At 41.0% G+C, this 23665-nt stretch overlaps 2 protein-coding genes across 2 annotated transcripts in view; one reads left to right on the forward strand and one right to left on the reverse strand.

Annotated features, from left to right (window-relative positions):
* hgsnat (heparan-alpha-glucosaminide N-acetyltransferase) overlaps nt 1-8722 on the forward strand; it is a 44767-nt gene extending 36045 nt beyond the window's left edge. The window contains exons 14-18 of the mRNA XM_033021770.1: nt 884-970; nt 1831-1908; nt 2015-2085; nt 2680-2792; nt 4762-8722. Of these exons, the coding sequence (XP_032877661.1) occupies nt 884-970; nt 1831-1908; nt 2015-2085; nt 2680-2792; nt 4762-4943 (531 nt within the window). The 3' untranslated portion in view covers nt 4944-8722. The remainder of the gene's footprint in view (nt 1-883; nt 971-1830; nt 1909-2014; nt 2086-2679; nt 2793-4761) is intronic.
* A 3018-nt stretch (nt 8723-11740) lies between these two features.
* LOC116973570 (SWI/SNF-related matrix-associated actin-dependent regulator of chromatin subfamily A member 5) overlaps nt 11741-23665 on the reverse strand; it is a 43263-nt gene continuing 31338 nt past the window's right edge. Inside the window, exons 14-24 of the mRNA XM_033021781.1 lie at nt 23337-23469; nt 21914-22062; nt 20295-20414; nt 20097-20207; nt 19373-19486; nt 18089-18211; nt 15207-15339; nt 14972-15090; nt 14628-14840; nt 14388-14498; nt 11741-12075 (exon numbers count right to left, since the gene is read on the reverse strand). Of these exons, the coding sequence (XP_032877672.1) occupies nt 12010-12075; nt 14388-14498; nt 14628-14840; nt 14972-15090; nt 15207-15339; nt 18089-18211; nt 19373-19486; nt 20097-20207; nt 20295-20414; nt 21914-22062; nt 23337-23469 (1392 nt within the window). The 3' untranslated portion in view covers nt 11741-12009. The remainder of the gene's footprint in view (nt 12076-14387; nt 14499-14627; nt 14841-14971; nt 15091-15206; nt 15340-18088; nt 18212-19372; nt 19487-20096; nt 20208-20294; nt 20415-21913; nt 22063-23336; nt 23470-23665) is intronic.

Genomic DNA, 23665 nt, shown 5'->3' on the forward strand with positions numbered 1-23665 from the left:
CACATCTTGATAGACACTCGCAGTGTGCGGAGTTTGCATCAATGCATCGATGTCATCATGGGTGGTTTAATTGACCTTGATCTTTGAGGCATGCAAAATCTTAGCAACATTTGCAGAAAATAATTGTCCTCATGATGTCTGTTTGGGTAGGATGCATGATAGAAAGGGATAGAAAGGGACTACATTATTTGAGACGGGTACAAAACTCTTGCGGTTAAGATGCCTGTTATTGGACATGATCAGTGTGGGACTTTATGTGACTATAAATGGGTATTCCTTCTTGACTACAAATACTGGGCGAAACAAGGTTTGGAGGAATTTATGCTTGCTTCTGAGGATAAAGTAACCTTTTAAATTAAATGGAAGCCCAGTTTAATAGTTCCAAATATAGCAGGGAATTGGACCAAATAACTTTTTGTGAATGCCAATGGTTTGGAAGGATCTTCCAAGTAAATTAATAACAGCAAAAAAATAAATAAATATCCATGTCGAAGGGGCAAAATCTCTCTCACTTTGCTGTTTTCTCTCTTCTCCCCACCCATACCTCTCCTGTTTTGTTGTAACTGAAACGTATGGGGAAGTATCAGTCCCTTGATAAAAGGTTCTTTAAAAAAAAATCTTCATTAATCTCAATTGTATAAAGAGGCATCCCGTAAATCACTCTGAGAATGGTTGTGGAGGGAATGGTTTTGTCCGAAGCATCAGAATGCAGTAAACAAACCATTTGAACGTGACCCAACCTTTGAGAAATGTTTGCCAGCCTGGTCTTTTCATGTTAGGACTATGGTTTCTGTTCTGTGGATGATGCCACTTCTGCTTTAAAAAATATTGTAAGTATTTTTGTTAGAGGTTGTAATTACCATCCAAATATTTTTTTTTGCAGATGCTTTATAAGACAACTGTGCCTTTTGATCCAGAGAACCTACTGGGTCTGATCAATTCAATTGTGATGGCATTTCTGGGTCTGCAGGTAATGCACAATCTCTAAATTACAGCGGCTACTGAGGTTGTTTGAACAGGAATTCAGGAGCAGTTAATTGTCTCGAGATGTGAGATATACCCACTTGGTTCTGAACCATCTTTTGTATTGTTGAAGTCTGAAGAAGATGGACTAGAAGTCACTTTATTCATCACAATTTAAGGGGCTTCTTCATGGCTGCTAGTCAATGATGAAGTTAGTGGGTAGCTACTGCTGTTGTCTCTTCCTGGTTGTGCACTTCCTAGACAATTAATTCAGAACCATTAAAGTTTGTTTTTTGATAGCCTGGCATAATTTTAGACACCTGGGCTTAATTGGTTTATGGAAGAAATAAAGGTTTGCATTAAAACATTCCGAGTGTGTTTCAGCCAGAATTTCCTTTCAACTGGGGTGGCACAGTGGCGCAGCGGTAGAGTTGCTGCCTTACAGTGCCAGAGACCTGGGTACGCTCCTGGCCACGGGTGCTGCCTGTACGGAGTTTGTATTGTCTCCCAGTCACTGCGTGGGTTTACTCCGGGTGTTCCGGTTTCCTTCCACACTCCAAAGACGTGCAGGTTTGTAGGTGAATTGAATTCGTTAAATTGCCCCTTGTATGTAGGATAGAATTATTGTACGGGTGATCGGTGTTCGGCGTGAACTCTGGCCGAAGGGGCTGTTTCCATGCTGTATCTCTAAACTAAACTGTGGCCATTTTGTAACATAGGGATGATGCATGGAAGAAGGTTACCTACCATTCACTCAATTGTTTGAGTACAAAGATGTGTGTGCAGTCTACACCATCCCTTGTTACAGTATGTACAGCCTAATAAAAACATCGAAAGATATAGCTCATCGTGGTTTTTTCTTTGCAGGCTGGAAAGATTTTTCTTATTTACAAAGGTCAACACAAGCCGATTCTGCTTAGATTCTTATTTTGGAGCATCCTGCTGGTATGTAAATTTATAATATAAAAAGCCTTGCCAGATCAAGTAGGACATTTGGTTAATGAAATGTTCCTTGTTTATCTAACACTGTGATCTGCTTTGATGCCTGCAGGGTGTTATTTCAGCTTTCCTTACAAAATGCTCTAGAGACCATGGATTCATTCCAGTCAACAAGAACCTCTGGTATGTATGTTGTTGCATTAAACATGGGGGGGGCATTAAACTCCTGCAAGAATTGGCACTAGCCGCAAACGTGACCTGGTTTATGGATGATGAACAACTTACTTGTATCAACTGTAACGTGCCGTCTAATGTTGCAATCTGTGAAGGCCGAATAATGAAAGGCCTGGATAGAGTGGATGCGGAGTGGATGTTTCCACTAGTGGGAGAGTCTAGGACCAGAGGGCATAGCCTCAGAACTAAAGGACGTATCTTTAGAAAGGACATGAGCATGAAATTCTTTAGTCGGAGGGTGGTGAATCTGTGGAATTCATTGGCACAGACGGCTGCGGAGTGCTGAGAATGAAGAGGGACCAACATAACTAATGAGTACTTTGTATAACTTTGCCAGAGCCAGAAACTTGGTGACTCTTGTGTACTTTGTCTATTGTGTGCAGTACTAAAGAATTTTACTATATCTAGGTACATGTGATAATGAAGTATCATCATCATCATAAGTGATCATAGGGAAGCTGCACATTATTCTGTAATTGTATTTGCCACTGATAAAGTATTTACTCGTGGTAAAGAAATATTGCTTTTCTCCTCCCCATACAGGTCCTTCTCTTATGTTACAACACTAAGTTGTTTTGCCTACATGCTTCTCTTGCTGATTTATTCTGTGGTGGATATAAAGAAATACTGGACTGGAACTCCCTTTTACTATCCAGGTATGGAAGATCTCACCATGGCACGATTCAAGATTTATTTTTGACTTTTTACATTTCTGGTTGCTTGACTCCCACCTGATTTCACCCTGCTCACAACCTCCGGCCCCCTCAGATGGTCCCCAGAATTTAGTTTAGTTTAGAGATACAGCATTGAAACGGGTCCATCAGCCTACCGAGTCCACCCCGACCATCGATCACCCATTCACACTAGTTCAATGGTATCCCAATTTATTTTCCATTCCCTATGCACTAGGGGCAATTTAGAGGTCAATTAACCAACAAACCAGCACGTCTTCAGGATGTAGGAGGAAACTGGAGCACCTAGAGGAAACCCATGCAAAACCCAGGAAGACCATGCAGTACTCCACCCAGATGGTGCCCAAGATCAGGATGGAACCCAGGTCTCTGTCTCTGTGAGGCATCAATTCTACCATCTGCACCACCTTGTCGCCCTTTGTGCTGCTGTGCCGCCCAGATCCTTTAACTAGGTTGGTACAAAGAGCCAGTGATGAGCTGAAGTTGCTGCCACTTGCTGTGCAGTAGCAGACAGCAGTCCAACGACTCTAACCAATTTCTATAGATGCACCGTGGAATGCGTCATATTGGAATGCATCACAGCTTGTTTTGGCAACTGGTCTGCCAAAGTCTGCAAGAACCTGCAGGGTTGTGGAGGCAGCACCATCCATCGCACAAACCAGTCTCCCCAACCCTCCCACCATCAATTCTTATCTACACTGTGAACCTACCTGAAGAAAGCAGCCTAAACATAATCAAGGAGCTCTCACTCACATCCTGGTCATTTTCCCCCTTCTATATCCCAGACGGTTCAAAGGCTTGTAAGCACATACCACCAGATTCAGGCACAGCTCCTTCCCTGCTGACGATTCAGATGACTGAACAAACCTCATAAGCTAAGAGTGCAGTCAGGATCTCCTAGCATACCTCATTGTATCCCCTGCACTATTTTAAATCTGCATTTTCTCCGTGGCTGTAACATTATAAATATTGTAATGCTGTAACACTATACCATGCATTATGATTTTTATATGCTACCCTTTGCTCTTTGATTGTAATCATTTATGGTATGATTTGACTGGATAAAAACCAACAAAGCATATCACTATCTCCGTACACTTGGCAATAATAAAACAATCCAATACGAATAGGAGAGAGTGCCCCCACATATCTGCAGGATTATTTTTTAAGAAGAATGTGCTGGCAGTAAAGGATAAACAGCAGATTACCTTGATGTTTTTAAACAGAAGAATATCTTTAATAAAAACACAAAATGTTGGAAACACTTCACAACTGATAGTAGCAGAATTTCACAACTGATAATAGTTTTGAGCCTGAAACATTTCTCGTACCACAGCTGCTGCTGATCTGCGACGTCATTTTCAGTATTTTCTGTTTTTATGTCAAATATCGAGCATCTGCAGTTTAATTTTCATTTTCAATAGAAATTTATTTCTACTGGCTGGGTATTTGTAACCACCAGAGATGATACTTGTGGTGGGGATAATGAGAATATTCTCTCTCGGATGCCCACTAAATCATCTCCTTCTCAAACCTATGCTCTCTTGCTAATTGGGCTATAGAAGGAAACCAAAGGAGAACTTTTCTGGATTAATGGGGCATAGCACAGATTGGTGTAGGATAGTGCTAGTGCACGGGGTGATCGCTGGTCGGTGGGCTGAAGGGCCCGTTTCCGTGCTGTATTTCTACAGCATAGAGAAACGTGCAAATATTCAGACTTATCAACATGAGCGCTTGTTTTCACAGACTCCTAAGTAATTGGGAAACAAATATCGCTTAGATTTGCAATTGCTATATGGTGTACTCTGGTTATTTTTCTCTCTGCACTACCTGTTGCTCTTTGATTCCATCTTATTAGTTACTGTGATAAGTGTGTCAGATGCAACTTCGAAGTGACAGAGATGATCACATTTACTTTCTCCAATCTCTGCAGGGATGAACTCAATTCTGGTGTATGTTGGACACGAGGTGTTTGAGCACTATTTTCCTTTCCGATGGAAAATGCTTAATGACCATTCACATGGGGAACACTTGGCCCAGAATCTTCTTGCTACCACCATCTGGATTTTTATTTCTTACGTTCTTTACAAGAAGAAAATATTTTGGAAAATCTAATTGGAATCAATTTTTTTTTTTGGCAAATAAATAAAATGAAGGTATATTTTTCTAGAAACGCAAATAAATGAGATGTGCATTTTGTGTTAACACGGGAATGCTAATTTTGTCGACAATTTCACACATGGCCAGTACAGCAATGTTGTCCTGTTTCCTGTGATCATCAGTTTTGTGTTGATCATCTGTTCTACTTATATTTTGAAAAAAGTCTCAATTTTGTAGAGAGCTACAACAAGATGGATGTATATACTTTTTTTTTAATCAATTGGTGATATTTAAAACTGTACTGAAATGCTGACTTATCAAAGGGTTATGCGCTAACGATATAGCATTATCACCGTTCTAGCCTCCAACACTTTGCGCAACCTCTAGCTTCCTGTCCCACAATTTATCACTGACATCCTATTCCTGTTTACTTGTCAACATTATTTTTGCATTCGTATGAAAAGCATTTATCTAGAACAATTTTATAAAAGCTGTTGGTTCTTCTTGATGAGTGTGAAGAAAGGGACTTGTTTTGTCTTAGTAGTTTACAAGCTTTAGGAGCAGAATTAGGCCATTCAGCCCATCAAGTCTACACCGCCATTTAATCTGGGCTGATCTATCTTTCCATCTCAACCCCATTCTCTTGCCTTCGCCCCATAACCCTGATACCCTTAATAATCACAAATCTGTCAATCACTGCCTCAAAAGTATCCATTGACTTGGCCTCCACGGCCATCTGTGTCACATTCTTCCACGGCATCCTTTCTGAAATCAGCCTGTAGGTGAACATTGCACCAGGGTTTAAATCTATACACTTATCCATAAATTGGTGGAGCTGAGAGGATTGAATGAAAGGTTCAGAGACCTGAAGATAAAATGCTTTTCACCGTAGTAATGATTGTGCTTATCTGGGAAGATTGTTGTCATCTTTAGGAGATGGTGTAAATGCTCCTGACCAGAATAATGATGGCCTGTTGAAGGTATTTATTTTCCGTGTGCAAGAAAGCATTGTCATTGAAGACTTTGTCCCTAATGCATTAGTTTGTGCCTGTTTGATCTATCACTGCTGCCTCCCAAAAGCTATTTATATTGTTACACTGAAACCAGATCAAGAAATGTACAGATAACTTTGGTGATGTTTCTTTGACAATTCCATCAGATGATGTAGAAACTGCTTGGATAATATTGAGTGAACTGTTGACAAATCTCCCTTCTCTGTGAGATCTATATTTGTCAGAGGTGGCGCACACATTCTAGTTAGTCTAAACCCAAGATCTGATTGAAGCTAGGTGAAATCAAGAAAACATCCACAGTTTGATCTGTTAAGTGTTTAACAGCACATTTCTAATGAGTTTCCACAGAATCATCTTGTCCATTCAGACTTTGAATTTCTGTTTGGGAGAATTCCAAGCCCTGGTATCCAACCCGTCTCTGAATGTTATTGTTCAGATTATTTAGCTGGTATATCATCAACTGGACATACTGCAACGTTGGCCACTTCAAATATCCCATCATCACTTTTTAACCATGTGAGGTTAGCTTGGTCCTGAATTTCAGTTGTCAGTTTACCATGGAGGATCGTGAACCAAACCACAGCAGGTTGAGCACAGACAAAAAACACACCAAAACTAAATGGTGTTGCACTAGGATGCAGGTACCCGCTTCTGCAGCATTCGCTTAACCATCGAACCATAGTCTGAGCCGTGCCTGCAGTCATTCCATTCAGCCAATTCTATATTTCCTTACTGCAAAGGCTTGATGGGGCAAAATGTCTCCCAAAGCAATCCAATTCCCTCACTATTTTCCACTTGACTATTCTCTCATTCCCATCAGCTCCGCTGTGATTCCACCATTCACCTACACACCTGGGGACATTTTCAGTTGTCAATTAACCAAAGGACCCTGGAAGGAAACTGGAGATCTGGGGGTTGGGGGTAAGACTCGTGTTGTCACAGGGAAACATGCAAACTCCACACATAGACAGCAGTTGTCAGCATTAAACCATGGTTGCAGGAGCTGAGGCAGAAGCTGTACTTGCTGTGCCAGTGTTTTGTTCCTCATGTAATTCACTTCACCTGGACAGGACCACAGTCTGGTTATTTATGCATTGTGACCAATAGCATGTTAGATGTTTTGAGTTGCATAAGTACCTTCAGTGGGTTTTTGTGGTCTTCTGTACTGTCGGATCGTATTTAAACATTCTGAAAACAATGTAGTTTGTGGACTTTGAGCCAATGTTTAAATCGGTGATGATTGCATTGTGATACAAAGCCTATATAGTTCACCCATTTGGATAGGCAGTCTTGAGATTATAAAAAAGCACAATAATGCATTTCTTGCCAGTTACATGTTAGGAGCAATCACTGTTTCAATCCTTTACCTTAATGAAATAATGCCAGTATCAATATTTTGTGTGTAATGTTCTATAAGTGTTTCTGATTTCAAAAGTTGTGCCGTTATAAACCATGTAGTTCATTTATGCTTAACTTCTAGTTTGAACATGCAGGAAAATGGGATGATGTGTTCAGATGTATGATTATGCCTGTATAATTATTCTTTATTCCCCTTTAAGAGAAACCTGCAGCATTGCCCCAGCACTTTGATCAATAATCTGGCTTTCACTCAGTGCAACAGGTTCTCCTAATGCAATGCTTTATACCGATTATCTCCCTCTATTGTAGAAACAAAGAACTGCAGATGATGGTTTACACCAAAGATAGACACAAAAGTGCTGGAGTAACTCAACGGGTCAGGCAACGGCTCTGGAGAAAAAGGATAGGTGACCTTTCAGTTCAGCTCGCCTATACTTTTTCTCAAAAGATGCTGCCACTGTTAACCAGCACTTTGTGTATATCTCCCTCTATTGTCTTAGTTGTGATTCAATTACTAATTTCTTATGAGAAATTAAGTTGCATTATCCATACAATATCTTTGTACTTCTGAGCCATAGATTTTGATCTTTGCTGAGACTAAAGGAGTTAATCTTTCACATTTAGATTTCAGAAGGAGAATTATTTTTTTCCTTTCCTACCTGCAAATGATAGTTTGGTGTAAGAAATGCAAATACCATTTGAATGGATGGCAGTCAGAATACTTTAGGATAGATGATAAAGGGATTTATTTTTCCTAATGCCGGGTGGGATGCAGACACGTAAAGTGTCCTATTCCACAACTTCATTTTACCAATAAATGGCCCTCATACAATAGTACAAGAGCTTTTGAAACACCTTAACTGTAAGCACTGGTGTTAGAGTGCATGAGTAGTGTAAGAGTGGTTCTAGTGGGAATATTAAATTCATAATTGCATTAAAAATGAAATTCCACAATGTTACAAGATCTACTTGTATAATACGTGTAAAGTTTATCTGTACTTGAAATGCTTTTAACGGTTGTGTCTTAATTTGGGGATTGTTTAAAGCACAAGTCACTTTTGGGAGCGGTCATTAGTTTTTCATCACAAGCTCACTGCTGTGTTGTGCCTGGCTTTTACAGGACTGAAGAACATTTTGTTAATGGTGTCATCATTCTTAAAGCTAGCGAAATATCTACAACGCCAGACTATTGTCCTCCAGGTTACATTTACCTTGTGCATGCACAGTACTTTAAAGGTCCTTCAAGCTTGATTACCCATGATTTAAATGGAAACTTTTTGCTTCCAAAAAAGGGAAATGTAACATTTGCTTTTAAAATGCTAAATTGATAAAGTAGTCTGTATTTAAATTCAATGATCTTATGTAACCTGTAATTGGAATATTACTTTAAGCTGAATAAAGGGATTTCTGTTTTAACTGAAAGCATTGTGCAAGTCTTTTCCATGTGTGGATCTGTCCTATTTATGGAACATCTTTACTACTAAGAATAACTATTAGCCCACTTGCCTTATCCTTTACTGATTTAGCTGCCTTTAAAAGTGGAAAAAGTTGCTTTGTCTACTTCATCATTAAAATTAATTTAAAGATTAATTTTCATTCTTCAACCTCTTGTGGGATTGAGTGATTGCTATTGGTTTTGGGGCATTTTGAAGCATTTAAGGGACTTTGTGCACTAAAACGTTTGCTAAGCAAGTGCAATACATAACGTATAGTTTCAGCCCACATTGTTTGTGCTGAACATAATGCCTAACGTAATTGATCTCATCTGCCTGCTAGTGATCCATATCCCTATCTAAAAGCTTATTAAACGCCACCATCGTATCTGACTCCACCACCACCTCTAGCAATGAGTTCAGGCCCCCACACTAAACAAAAACCTACCTCTCACATTTCTATTTATATTTTCCCCTCTCGCCATATAACTATGCCCTCTAGTGTTGGACATTTCCATCCTGGGGAACAAGGTTCTGACTGTCCTATCTATTCCTCTTGTTTTAGACACTTCTATCTAGTCTCCCCTCAACCTCTGACATTTTGGAGAAAACAATCCCAGTTTATCCAGCCTCTCGCTGTAGCTGAAACCCTTTAATCCATGCAGCATTCTGGTAAACCTTGCACCCTCTCCAAAGCTTCCGCATCATTCCTGTAATGGGGCAACCAGAACTGCATGTATTATTGCATATGTGGCCTAACCAAAGAGCTATACAGCTACAGACTTCCTGACCCTAGCAATGAAGGCAAGAGTACCATATGCCACTTTTACCATCTTGGCAACTTGTGCTTTCACCTTCAATGAGTTAAGGGTCTGTCCCACGAGCATGCGGCGAGCGCGACCAAACCGGAAGCGGTGGTCAAGTGATCCCGTACGAGTTAACTTGAAGTTCGAGCGAAGGTGTACGCCGTCAAGACTGTCCGTACGGCCTCAATGCGGCTGCGGGCCGGCAGGCCGTTGCCGCGCGGAATTTTTGAACACGGTCAGTTTTTCGGAGCCCCGTGCTATGTCGGGACCAGCTCCGCACAACTCCATATGGCTCCGGTGATCAAAATGGGACCGGCCCCGCGAGGCCATACGGCTCAAGCGACCACGTTAGGTTGCGCTTGCCCCATGCTCATGGGACAGACCCTTTATGAACTTGGACCCCCAAGATCACTTTGCGCATCAATGATGCTCAGGGTCTTGCTATTAACTGCATACTCCTTGCATTCAACACCTCACACCTGCTCAGGTTAAACTCCATTTGCACAGCTGATCGATATTCAGCAACATCTTCTGACAGCCTCCCTCAGTCTGCAACTCCTCCATCTTACGAACCCATCTACATTTAGGTCATATTTATATATCACAAATTCCTGTGGAACTCCACTCTGGCTCCAGCCAAAATATTTACCTTCTATCACAAGTCTTTTATGAATAAGCCAGTTCTAAATCCATGAATCCTGTACGTCAATTGACTGGACCAGCCTACCATACGAGGCCTTGTCAACAACATTTATTGCCCTACCACCTTCAATCCCATTTGTCACCACCTCAAAAAAGTCAAATCAAGTTCGTGTGGCACGATCAGCCATGTACAAAGCAGTGCTGGCTATCCCTAATGAGCCCCTCTTTCAAATGGGAGTAAAGCCTATCTTGAAGAAATCCCTCCAATAGTTTCCCCACCACTGACATGAGGCTCACTTCCCTGTGGTCCGTTAACTTTTTTAAACAAAGGACCATTGGCTGTCCTCCAGGACATCACCTGTGGCTAGAGAAGAAACAAATCCTCATCAAGGCATCTGCAATCTCACAATAACATAAGATTGATTCTGTCACACCTCAGAGACTTAACAAACTTAATGTTCTTCAAGAGCCTCAGCAGCAGCACCTCGATCTTAAACTGCCCCAACATATTTGTATGCTCTACACTGATATCACTGTCCTCCAAGTCCTTCTCAGTGAATACAGATGCAAAATACTAATTAAGTACCTCACCTGCATCCCCCAACTCCAGATTCCCACCTTGAACTTTGACCAGTCCTACCTTCTCCCTCTTATTTTAATATTTAAAAAGGATTTTCCTTAATCCACCTGGCTAATGACATTTCCTGGCCCTTCTGATCACTCTTTCCTACTTCCTTTATATTCCTCATCTGATGCCACCTTCTTAAACTTGACATGTGCTTCCCATTTCGTCCTGACCATGTTTACAACCTCATCCATGGTTCCTCAGCTTGCCATCCTTGTCCCTTAAAACAACTCCCACATGTCATCACCCAATAACGACGGGTTGCAAACTACCCTCCCTAGTTCCTGCCTAATGGTATTGTAATCTGCCTTGCCCCAATATCCAGACTAATTCCTGCAACATTACTGGAAAAGTAGTGGGCATCCTGAAGTAGTAGGCAGGTTGCTTGAGGGACAGCAGGGTTAATGCTTACATTAAAGCATGAGCACAATGAGTAGAGATCAGAATCAATGATGCCAGTGGAACCAGCATTTCCTTTTGTCCCCAATTTCAACTATCCATACTCCCATAGTTCTGCCGTTATTTATGTTAGAAATATTTTTTGACACACCTGACCTAGCCAATTCCAAAGTGCTTATTACATTCTGCAGATTATTTTACTGTTGCTAAAACATTGTTTCAGACAGACCATGTTACTCATACTCAGTCAGACCTTTTAGCAAGGCAGGTGGGATTGCAAATACACCAATGAAGGTTTATTTGGATGCAATTCTTCAAAATCATGTCCTCGTTATAATGTAGACAGCACCCATCCTACAGGCTTCCAGTTTAAATGACAGGCAATCAGGTTTAGTTGAGTAATGATTCAACTGGGCCTTCCCACTGCCTCATGGGCAGTTCCATTTCAATAAAGTAATAAGTAGAAATATTCTGGGTTTCAAAGCATCTAAGTTCTTTCTACCAAAGTATGAAATAAAAACCACAACACCTCTGGCAACATGACAAAGTTGTATTGTGTTCAACTATAAAACTTGACAAGTATAGAAATAACCCATACATTTGAATGGAAACCATTTTATTACATGGTAAAAAATATTCAGCACAGCTGTTTAAAATTCAATAAACTCTAGACTACATTAATTCCGACTAGCACAGTGGGAATGATGTTGTAATACCACATACGAGATTTCTATCAAAGCCTTTATACATCCTCAGAACTGAAATACATTCACTATGCAGACATGATGTGCATAGACAGACAACTCAAAGTTTTAGCTTCTTTTTTCGGCCACGTCCATCTGGTCCTCCATCCGATTTGCGTTTCTGTGCCTGAAATGAAGGTCGGAACTCTGAGTCAGTTATTCACAGAAACAGGTCCTATGGCCCAACTTAGCCAAGCCTACATCTACATTAGCCCCACCTGCCAGCGTTTGGCAAAACAAAGCTTATTACTTCAAATTAGTTTCCAAGTATAAAACCTTACATTTATTTAAATGTCACAAAACGACAATAGATAATAGGAGTAGGCCCTTCGAGCCAGCAGCGCCATTCAATGTGATCATGGTTGATCATCCACAATCAGTACCCCATTCCTGCCTTCTCCCCATATCCCCCGACTATGCTATCTTTAAGTCCTATCTAGCTCTCTTGAAAGTATCCAGAGAACCGGCCTCCTCCACCCTCTGAGGCAGAGAATTCCAGACTCAACTCTGTGTGGAAAAAGTGTTTCCTCATCTCCGTTGTAAATGGCTTACCCCTTATTCTTAAACAGTGGCCCCTGGTTCTGGACTCCCCCAACATCGGGATCATGTTTCCTGCCTCTAGCCTGTCCAAACCCTTAATAATCTTATACGTTTCAATAAGATCCCTTCTCATGCGTCTAAACTCCAGAGTGTACAAGCCCAGCTGCTCCATTTTCTCAGCATATGACAGTCCTGCCATCCCGGGAATTAACCTTGTAAACCTATGCTGCACTCCCTCAATAGCAAGTATGTCCTTCCTCAAATTAGGGGACCAAAACTGCACACAATACTCCAGATGCGGTCTCACTCGGGCCCTATTCAACTGCAAAAGGACCTCTTTGCTCCTATACTCAACTCCTCTTGTTATGAAGGCCAACAGGCCATTCGCTTTCTTCACTGCCTGCTGTACTTACATGCTTACTTTCATTGACTAATGAACAAGGAACCCCAGATCCTGTTGTACTTTTCCCTTTTTCCCAACTTGACACCATTTAGATAATTGGCCTTCCTGTTTTTGCTACCAAAGTGGATAACCTCACATTTATCCACATTAAACTGCATCTGCCCACTCACCCAACCTGTTCAAGTCACCCTGAATTCTCCTCACATTTCACATTGCCACCCTGCTTTGTGTCATCTGCAAATTTGCTACAGTTAGAAGGTGAAAGTATGCAGGATATTCAGTACCCAGAAAGGATTGCAGAAATCAACACCATGACACCGAAACTTTGAATGTCAGTTAAAAATACTGAAGTTAAAGTTACTGAATGTGGATAATCTGCCATGATCACAGTGAATGGCGGAATGGCCTACTACTGCACCTATTGTCTATTGTCAAACTAATATGGTTCAAACCAAGGAAGTTTAAGGATTGTTTCCAATTAAAAGAGCATGGAAACAGGCCCTTTAGCCCACAGTACGGGCCGACCATCCATCAGCCCAGTTTACACTCGTTCTGTTATCCTACTTTTGCATCCACTCAAGGCAATTGACCTATAAACATGCACTTCTTTTAGATGTGGGAGGAAACCCACATGGTCACAAGAATGTGCAAACTTTACACAGACAAGATCAGAAGTCAGGATTGAACCTGGATCTCAGGCAGCAGCTCTAAAACAAAATTAATGAAACCCACTCTCCTTAAACCATGCCTCATACCAGGGCAATACATTTTCGTAAATAGCCCAAGCAAGCCAGTCAGACAAAAATAACCTTCAGTTTCCAGAGGATAATACTCTATGCTAAAGGTACTCTCTTCTATTTTTGGTTGGGAATGGCAGTACATCAGTAGCTTTGGTTCACAGAGTCACAGTCAAACAGGAAGTGACAATTGCCAACATCCAAAAACAGCCCGAGTTCAATTGATTTGCCAGTATTTAGGAACTTTAAAAACTTCTGGCGCATAACCCTTTCAAAAGTGGCACAAAATTTAAAAACAAAAAATATTCAAGTTGAGAATCAGTTAGGCCACATTAAAAGGGACATCGACTTAAAGAACTGCAGATGCTGGTTTATGCCAAAGATAGACAAAGTGCTGAAGTAACTCAGCGGGTCAGGCAGCATCTCTGGAGAAAAAGGATAGGTGATGTTTCGGGTCTGAAGAAGGGTCCTATCCGTTTTCTCCAGAGTTCATTAAAAGCAGTGTCCATGATACTTAATTTATCCAGACTAACTGTACCCAGCTTGGGTTTGAGTTTAATGTTCATTAAATTTAAAGTGTGCAACATCAATAGTAATTAACAATCCATTTAGTATAATCTTACTGTAGCCAAAGCTGGTTTAATGCTATGAATCAGTGGCAGGAGAGTGTTCATTAGAAATAAAGCATCACCGAACGGAGGGTCAGAGACGCACACACACCCCTATAATTGATATGCAACGTATAGTGGATAAAATTACCAATGTGGTTTTTGGTCCACGCTTCTTCCTTTCTGCTTTCTCCTTTTCTTCAAGTTCCATGTTTTCTCTTTCTATTAGAGTGATTAAAGTATTACACCGCCTTTGGAGCTCCTAGAAGCAAAATAATTTAATTATTCAATGCTTTATTTAAAACAAAAATGATTATAACCAAGTTAGTATGACAAAGACTATCTTCTTAAAATGTAAAATATAAGCCAAGTATATTTGTAAAACAGTTACCATAGCAGTTCTTGACTTCAGGAACCAGTCAAATCGGAATTGTGGAGAGTTCCGAATACACTGTCTAAGCTCGTCGTAAACATTTTCTTTGTCAAAGCCCAACTTGTGCAGCATGCAGATCAAAAATCTGTCCTCCTCTTCAGTATAATTCTTCCCTTTATTTGTGCCATATGCAATTCTCAACTGGTGGAAAGGTGCCTTATAACGGGCAATCTGTACAAGGACAAAATATTACCATCGGTAAAACTGGAAATCAAGAACAATACAAATACAAGTGGATGCAAACAAGATCTGCGCTTTTCTCCAATACCACAAATTGGGATTTGGGACATTATTGAACGTACCTTGGTGTCTAGTGCTTTCTTAATGCCAATTCTCCTTTGAATTCTAGCTTCTCCCCTTTCTATTTGTGCCATAATTTTTTCAATGTCTTGGAGCTCATTACACCTCTCCCAGAACACAGCTGAGAAAGACAAAAAAAAATAATCCAACCATAAACAATGAAAACAAACTACAAGAAAAGTGCACACTTTGCAAAACAATGTATGCAACATGTTAAGTACAGGTCAAAAACCTTACCCGAATATTCAATAACTTCTTCAGGAACTTTCCCCTCTACTTCGCGGGCAATATTTTCAATGTCATCACGGCCCCACTTTTCATTTGCTTTGATAAACTGATTAAAGTCTCTTTTCGTCCAGCTGGTAAAGCCCTGTAGAGGATTTTATTTGGTGTCACATGCATGCAAAAATATACGAGTCATAGAGATCAACTAAAAATGGGAATTTTTACGGATTCTGTGTGAAGTGATGGGACACACTTTTGAACCCCAGAACCGTAAATTATGAAATTATGCATTAAGAAATTGTCCTTCAGGAGACCCCAGACCACCATGCAACTGAATTTGAGTTTAGTTTATTGTCACGTGTACCAAGGTACTGTGAAAATCTTTCGTAACATGCTAACCTGTCAGCGGAAATACTATACAGGATTACAATTGAGCTGTTCAGTGTACAAATACACGATAAAGGGAGTATCGTGAATAATGTTTAGTGCAAGATAAAGTCCAGTAAAGTCTGATCAAAGATAGTCCGAGGGTCTCCAATGAGGTAGATGGTAGCACAGGACTGCTCTAGTTGTTAGTAGGATGGTTCAATTGCCTGATAACAGCCTGAAGAATCTTTAAGACAAAGAAAAAGATCAGATGATTTCTTTGCGATGCTGGTTGAAGTGTAAATACTGGTCAGGAGAACACAAAGTAATAGCCTGTGCTCCATTTCAGTTGGTGTTCTGGGATCTTCTAAATCCACCATGAATGGCAGATGTTTAGTTTACAGATACAGCATGGAAACAGGCCCTTCACCCCACCGAGTCCATGACGCCCAGCACTCCCCTCACACCAGCACTATCCTACACTAGGGATAATTTACTGCAGCCAATGAATCCACAAACCCGTATGTGTGGGAGGAAACAGGAGCACCCGGGGAAAACCCACGCGGTCATGGAATGTACAAACTGCGTACAGACAGTACCTGTAGTCAAGATTGAACCCGGGTCTCTGGCACTGTAAGGCAGCAATTCTACCACTGCTCCACCGTGACGCCTCAAAGATGTGGGTTTAGCAACCATCCTGGCACCTCCTGAGAACTGCTGCCTGAACTCTGGTCTCTACAGTAGAGTTTGAACTTGAGATCTTCCACCTCGGTAGCAAGAATGCTACCATTCAGCCAAAACTGCCATCCTGGATGTAGCTAACTTTCCTGCATAAAAGGACACCAGGTGGAGTAACGCAGCAAGTCAGGCAGCATATCTTGGAAAAGGAGATAGGTGACATTTCGGGCGGACATCCTTCTTCAAACTTCTTTTGGAAAAAGGGTCTCGACCAGAAGTGTCACCTATCCATGTTCACCAGGGATGCTGCATGACCTACCGTTACTCAGTATTTTGCGTCCTTCTATGCACTAACCAGCATCTGCAGTTCTTTGTTTCTATATTACAGCATATTCGCATAGACAGTGTTAGAAGTTGCAAAATGGTTGGTCAGTGCTGAATATATCAACCAACGCTAGCGATGTGGGTCCATCAAATGTTGAAACACTGGAATCCAATGTTTTAAAGAAAAAGAGCAGAATCTTGTTAAGCTGCGGTTCAACCACAGTTCGTTAGTGCTTGGTTTAAGTAATTTAGCACGGATGAAAGCTCACAATGACCACTGAAACAAATTCATGTCTTTGTCTTCAGAGGTTGCCCGAAAGGCCAAGATGTCTTCCAGATTTGCTTTTTATCAGATTTCAAGCATGTGAAATTATTTGAATAAAATGGAAGTTATTAATGCTGCACACACGTGCCTTTCCACAGTCTGAAAATGTCCTGTTGGATTTGAGCGTCTCATATTTATGCTCTTTTATTTGTATCTCTCCTGTCTCACATCTCTCTGCAAACTATGCTCTCTGTTTTCTACAGAAAATGGATGCTCAATCTTTCTCCAATGGACACCAGAGGAAGAAAGGTGAAATCCCTCAGTTTTGGCATAGCCATTCTTTTCTTTTGACGATTAATTCCCTGTCACTTTTATATCAAACACCAAAAGACTCGGGTTTGCTTGGCCTACAGGATGTCCCGGTTGCAAACCATTTTAATTCCACTTCCCATACTAACCTTGGCCTTCCACATTGCCAGAGTGAGGCCACATGCAAAATGGAGGAATAGTATCTCGCACTTCGCTTCGGTAGCTTAAAGCCCAGTAGTATGAACGTTGAATTATTTCATGTTAGGTCATTTCTGCACACACTTCCCTCCCTTCACTCTCCCCTCCTCCATTAACGGTAAGTTAACTAATTCGATAGTTTGCCACAATGTATCCCTCATGGGATCACACTGCCCTATGCCAACAATCAACCTATCAGGGAACCTCCCTACCCGAGGTTATCTGTAACCAGCCAGAGATAGATACAAAATGGTGGAGTAACTCAGCGAGTCAGGCAGCACCGCTAGAGAAAAGGAATGGGCGGCAGTTCAGGGCGGAACCTTTCCATTTCCCCCCCCAGTGATATTCCCTGACCCCGCTGAGTTACTCTAGCATTTTGTGTCCATCTTTGGTATAAATCAGCATCTGCAGCACCTTTTTATCACTAAAAGAGTGAGCATTCAAGAGTGTTCATAAGTAGCTACTGGAAAGATGAAATAAATACTGAAACTGTGTAGGAAGGAACTGCAGATGCTGGTTTAAACCAGATAGTCACAAAATGCTGGAGTAACTCAGCGGGACAAGCAGCATCTTTGGAGAGAAGGAATGGGTGATTTTTCAGGAAGAGACCCTTCTCTTCTACTGAAACTGCTGGGGATACTCAGCGGGTCAGGCAGCATGTATGGGGAGATTCCCGATGTATGTATTCAGACCGACTTAAAGCTATACAGTCTTCTATAAGAAATGCCACCATGTTCAGAAACAGTAACCGTACCTGTGTCAACAGCTTATCCTTCTCCTCAAGCTCATCGTCATTTAGGGGTTCGGCCTCGTCAATTTTACACTGCTCTCCTTTCTGAGCTTGAGCGGAGTTTGGAAGATCAGGGTTACGTGGGACCTACAGCAACATAAAAGTTTTTAATTACTTGGAGATACAGCATGGAAACAGGTTCGTTGGCTCACTGGGTCGACGCTGACCAGCAATCACCTCGTACACTAGCACAATCCTACATACTAGGGACAATTTACAATTCTTACCGAAGCCAATTAGCCCACAAACCTATACACCTTTGGAGTGCGGGAAGAAACCAGAGCACCCGGGGAAAATGTGCAAACTCCGTAAAGACAGCACCTGTAGTCAGGATCTAACCCTGGTCTCTGCCGCTGTAAGACAGCAACTCTACCACTGCGCCGTCCCAAAGATGTGGGTTTAGCAACCTCCTAAGAGTAGCTGCTTAAACTCTGTACTCTGGTCTCTACAGTGCGATCAAAGGCAGAACGTGCAAACTCTGTACAGACAGCACCAGAGTCTATGGATCGAACCAGAGTCTATGGCGCTTTAAGGCAGCAACTCTACCACTGTGCCTCCCTATTCTCTCAATTGTGGCCCAGAACACGAATTCTAAACTTCTATATATCATTTACTGACTAGGACATTCCTAAAACTATTTTGACAAAGGACACTGGGCTAATTGATAATAATTGAATCACCATACTAATTCAAGACTGACGTAAATTCTACTCATTTCAAATATGGAAACCGATTAAATCAAACCAGCCCGTAGGCTTTTAACCTTTATCCAATGAATAGACACTTGCCCGCCATGTTCTGTCACTTCCAACTCTTGACTAAGCTAATCCAATGATTCTCTGGCAAATATCCTGGAAGTAAATTCTGTGACCTCAACATTTTCTCATCGCAATTTTGAAGTTTTTGAATTATTTACTTAATAATGCAGCCATTTAACTGTTCAAATTAATAAATCACAAATAAACAATCAGCACATTCAAAGTAAGGTGTTTGGTGGAAGAAACGGGGGAAATTAAGTGACTGGGGGACTGGTCGCTTTCTGCCAAGCTTGTGCACCACATGGTGGCCATTTATGGAGCAGCAAGCAACAATACTAGGAGTAAACCTGAATGAAATAGACACTTAATTTGTAAAGGTTGGCACTTGCTGTGACATACTGCAAATTTAAATAGCATTAATATAAAACAGAGACTCTATTCACATCCAAATTAATTGGTAAATAATCATCTAGACAAGGATTATTTGTACCTTGTAGCCAATAGTTTTTCGATAATAAAGAATTTCTTTCTCTAGTAGTTCAAACAGCCGAGGGGGGAAGAATTGGAAATCTTGAATATTAGGCTGCTTTGGTGGCCGTGGAGCCTGGCAAGATAAAAAAAAGTATAAACACAAAAATGTTATACATGTACAAAAAAAGTGACCTGTGAACATACAAGCCCAATGTTGCCCCTTTCCAAATCCAGAAAGGCATTAAACCTAACCCCCCCCCCCCCCCCCCCCCCCGGACAACAGGCAGGTTAGTGATTTCCCCCACCTATACCATTCGCACCCAGATACCCTTACGTTCTTTAAGCCAGAACAAAGATTCATTATAAAACACAAAACAGAAATGCCACTAGAACTCAGTCAAATATCTACGCAAATGGAAACTAGTCAACGTTTTGGGTCAGCAAACCGATTATAGGATACTGTAAGAAGCAAGGAAGCATTAAACTATCTTTGCAGGCATTGTTTTTTCTATTCAAAACATGTGCAGATACTACAAATGGGAGATCACTTTAGCCCTTTGAATAATTTAACCCATTACACGTCAAATGAAAAATTCCTCTTAAAATGTTCCCAGTGAGATCATTAATATGCAATGCCAATCTCCATTAATAGCTGTAATATCTATAATTTTCTCACACCGAAAGCCCTCAACTAGTAATACAGCAGAGATAACGAGTCTAATTTCACCAAATATCAGACTTACTTTGGGGGCTTTTGGCTCACTGACACGTAGAGCTTCTCTGAAATATGCATCAACAGCATAGTTTGCTTTTCGTTCTCGTTTAGGGGGTTCAATCCATTCAGTTAGGGCCAACTATGGAGACAACATTTCTATTTAAGCAAAATGTTTTATTTACTATGCTGAATTTAAAATACAAAAGTTAAGCAAGTCAAGATTCACCTTTTGCTTCTCCCTGTAGTCCTCACCTTCGAAGTTGTACACACTGACCTCCGTTTCCACGGTGAAGTTTCTGAGCGAACTTTCACCCATATTAGAAAACTTTTCTGAGAGCTCAGCTGTCTGCAAAAGATGACAGAACAAAACGGATGGCAATGTTTAAGTAATGAATCACAAATAAATACATTGCTCGACAGAGTCCTCTATTTCCAAGAGATGAAAAAGGGACAGCGTATAAGAAAAAAATCCAAATATTTTATCTCGCAGGCTTTCATGGTCAGAGGTTAGTGCAGCAGTGGGGAGCAATCTTTTTTCCATTGACTTGTCATTCACTTGCAGGAATGATCTTATTCCTTCTTATTGGGCTGGAAAGATTCAACCAGTTACCAGCACTTGGGGACTTGAATTATAAGGAGAGGCTGGAATCTTTTTCACCGGAACGTGGGAGGTTGAGTGATGACCTTATGGAGATTTATAAAATCAGGACCAAATCTGGAGTATGGTGTACAATTTTGGTCGCCCAATTATAGGAAGGATGTCAACAAAATAGAGAGAGTACAGAAGAGATTTACTAGAATGTTGCCTGGGTTTCAACAACTAAGTTACAGAGATAGGTTGAATAAGTTAGGTCTTTATTCTCTGGAGCGCAGAAGGTTAAGGGGGGACTTGATAGAGGTCTTTAAAATGATGAGAGGGATAGACAGAGTTGATGTGATCAAGCTTTTCCCTTTGAGAATAGGGTAGATTCAAACAAGAGGACATGACTTCAGAATTAAGGGACAGAAGTTTAGTGGTAACATGAGGGGGAACTTCTTTACTCAGAGAGTGGTAGCGGTGTGGAATGAGCTTCCAGTGGAAGTGGTGGCGGCAGGTTCGTTGGTATCATTTAAAAATAAATTGGATAGGCATATGGATGAGAAGGGAATGGAGGGTTATGGTATGAGTGCAGGCAGGTGGGACTAAGGGAAAAAAGTTGTTCGGCACGGACTTGTAGGGCCGAGATGGCCTGTTTCCGTGCTGTAATTGTTATATGGTTATATGTTATAGGACAGGCAAAGATAAATGGTCAGTCTTTAATCCACGGTAGAATCTTCCAGAATTAGAGCGCATAGAGGGGAAAGATTTAAAAGAGAACCGAAGGACAATTTCTTCATGCAGAGGGTTTTGTGTATATATATTAAGCTGTCGGAGGATGTTGTTGTCATGGATACAATGACGAAGTTAAAAATACTTTTAAACAGGTATGTGGATGGGAAAGGTTTGGATGGATATGGGCTAAATGCACTGCTCTCCTTTCTGTAGTTGGTTGGAGTTTGGCAGATCAGGGTTACATGGGACTTACAGAAACATGAAAGTTTTAAATTACCCTCTGGTTCTGTTTTCTTCACATGTGGCCCAGAACACAGCTTCTAAACTTCTATATATCACCTACTTACAAGGACATTCCTCAAACTGTTTTGACGAATAACACCAAGCTAAATGGTTACGAGTGAATCACCATAATCTTTCACGACCATTGTGGGAAGACTTAAAAAAAAAAACGAAATGCCTAAGACAGACATAAGAGACTTGGATTATTAATACATGAGATCCATGTTCCAACATCAAGAGGTCGTTTTTACCTTCCTTTCACCCCTCTCCAATATAGCATCCACATCTTCATCCGTAATGTCACTGTCTTTCGAAGCAAACACGTGGGTAGCACCGTGACGAATCATCTGCAGCATCTCATCTTTACCCAATTTATTTAGATTCTGATCAACCAGCCTTCCTGAAAGAACAATTTCATAATTCACCAGAGAATGCTTAAGACAGCCATTTATAAAAACAAGTATAACCTGGCTTAACAGAACAGGCTGAGAGGTGGAGGTATGAAATATAAGGCTCAACAGGTAGACAGCATGCAGTAATTAGTTACCTGTAGCATATTATGCGGCTCAAGGCAGACAACCATCGTTTAAATCAGGGGTCGGCAACCTTGTTCTGTATAGGGGCCAGGACGCATGTCTGAGCGGATGGTGGGCCACATCTATCACGTGTACACATGGATCCCGCCCAGGATGGCAGGCATCAAATCACGCGTTCACAGAAGGTAGACAGAAATGCTGAGGAAACTCAGCGGGCGAGGCAGCCTCATGCAATCTTTGCATGTCTCACCCTCTGAGTTTCTCCAGCATTTTTGTAGACCTTCGATTTTTTCAGCATTTGCAGTTCTTTCTTAAACGTGTTCACAGAAGGTGCGCGGCCGTGCTGGCGGCTTTGCGCAAAATGCGGTACAGCCAGAGCTCTGCCGCGCTTGGGGCAGGTGCTCTGTGGGACGGATGATTACGGGGAAAAAAAATCCGCCTGCGGGCCGGATGATTTCGGGTTACGGGCCGCATCCGGCCGCCGGCCCCTGGTTTATGTTTATATCATTTCACTCTGTTTAGAAAAAAAAACAGAGCTTTAGTGTATTCTAAAAAAAAATCATTATAAAAATCTTTGCAGGGCAGCGAAGCTCTCTTAAAATAGATAATCCATAGTTATAAACCCAGGAATAGTATGGGGATGCAGTTGGTGTATTAATGAAACACATTAAAAATAGAGATCAATGTCACACATTTTCCAGATGTAAGAAGTATAACAATTTATACAAAACAAAACTGTATTAATTTCTTTGAGCTTTAGTTTAGTTTAGAGATACAGCGTAGAAACAGGCCCTTTGCACACAGTCTGCACCGACCGGTGATTACACTGTACACTAGCACCATCCTACACATTAGGGACAAATTACAATTTACCTGAAGCCAATTAACCTACAAAATTGCACGTTTTTGTAATGTGGGAAGAAATTGGAGCACCTCGAGAAACTCATAAGGTCACTGAAAGAACGTATAATCTCTGTACAGACAGCACCCATAGTCAGGATCGAACCCGGGTCTCTGGTGCTGTAAGGCAGCAACTCTATCGCTGCGCCACCCTGCCGCCCACTCTGGAACTTAAAACTCGAAACCTTTAAGTGAGTCCAAGGTCCAGCGCCCCATCCAAATGCACACAAATACAAACCTTGCTGAATTACAATAGAGTCCAATCTAAGCTTCATTTCAGCACGCTCCACGATTCTTTCTTCTACAGTGTTATCCGTTATAAATCTGAATACTTTGACACTTTTTGATTGTCCAATTCTATGAGCTCGATCCTTAAAAAAATTTGCAGGAAAGACAAATTCAAATATCATTCATATATATTACTATTAAATAATATTAGTATACAGCTTTGTTTTAAAGTATATATATATATATAGTAAATGCTGACCAAAATTCCACAACACAAAAAAATTAAAAATAAGTGGCAAATAAAATAACTTCCAGCTAACTGTGCTTAGTTTAGTTTAG

Source organism: Amblyraja radiata, chromosome 1 (genome assembly GCF_010909765.2).
Source record: "Amblyraja radiata isolate CabotCenter1 chromosome 1, sAmbRad1.1.pri, whole genome shotgun sequence".
Classification (NCBI taxonomy): Eukaryota; Metazoa; Chordata; class Chondrichthyes; order Rajiformes; family Rajidae; genus Amblyraja; species Amblyraja radiata.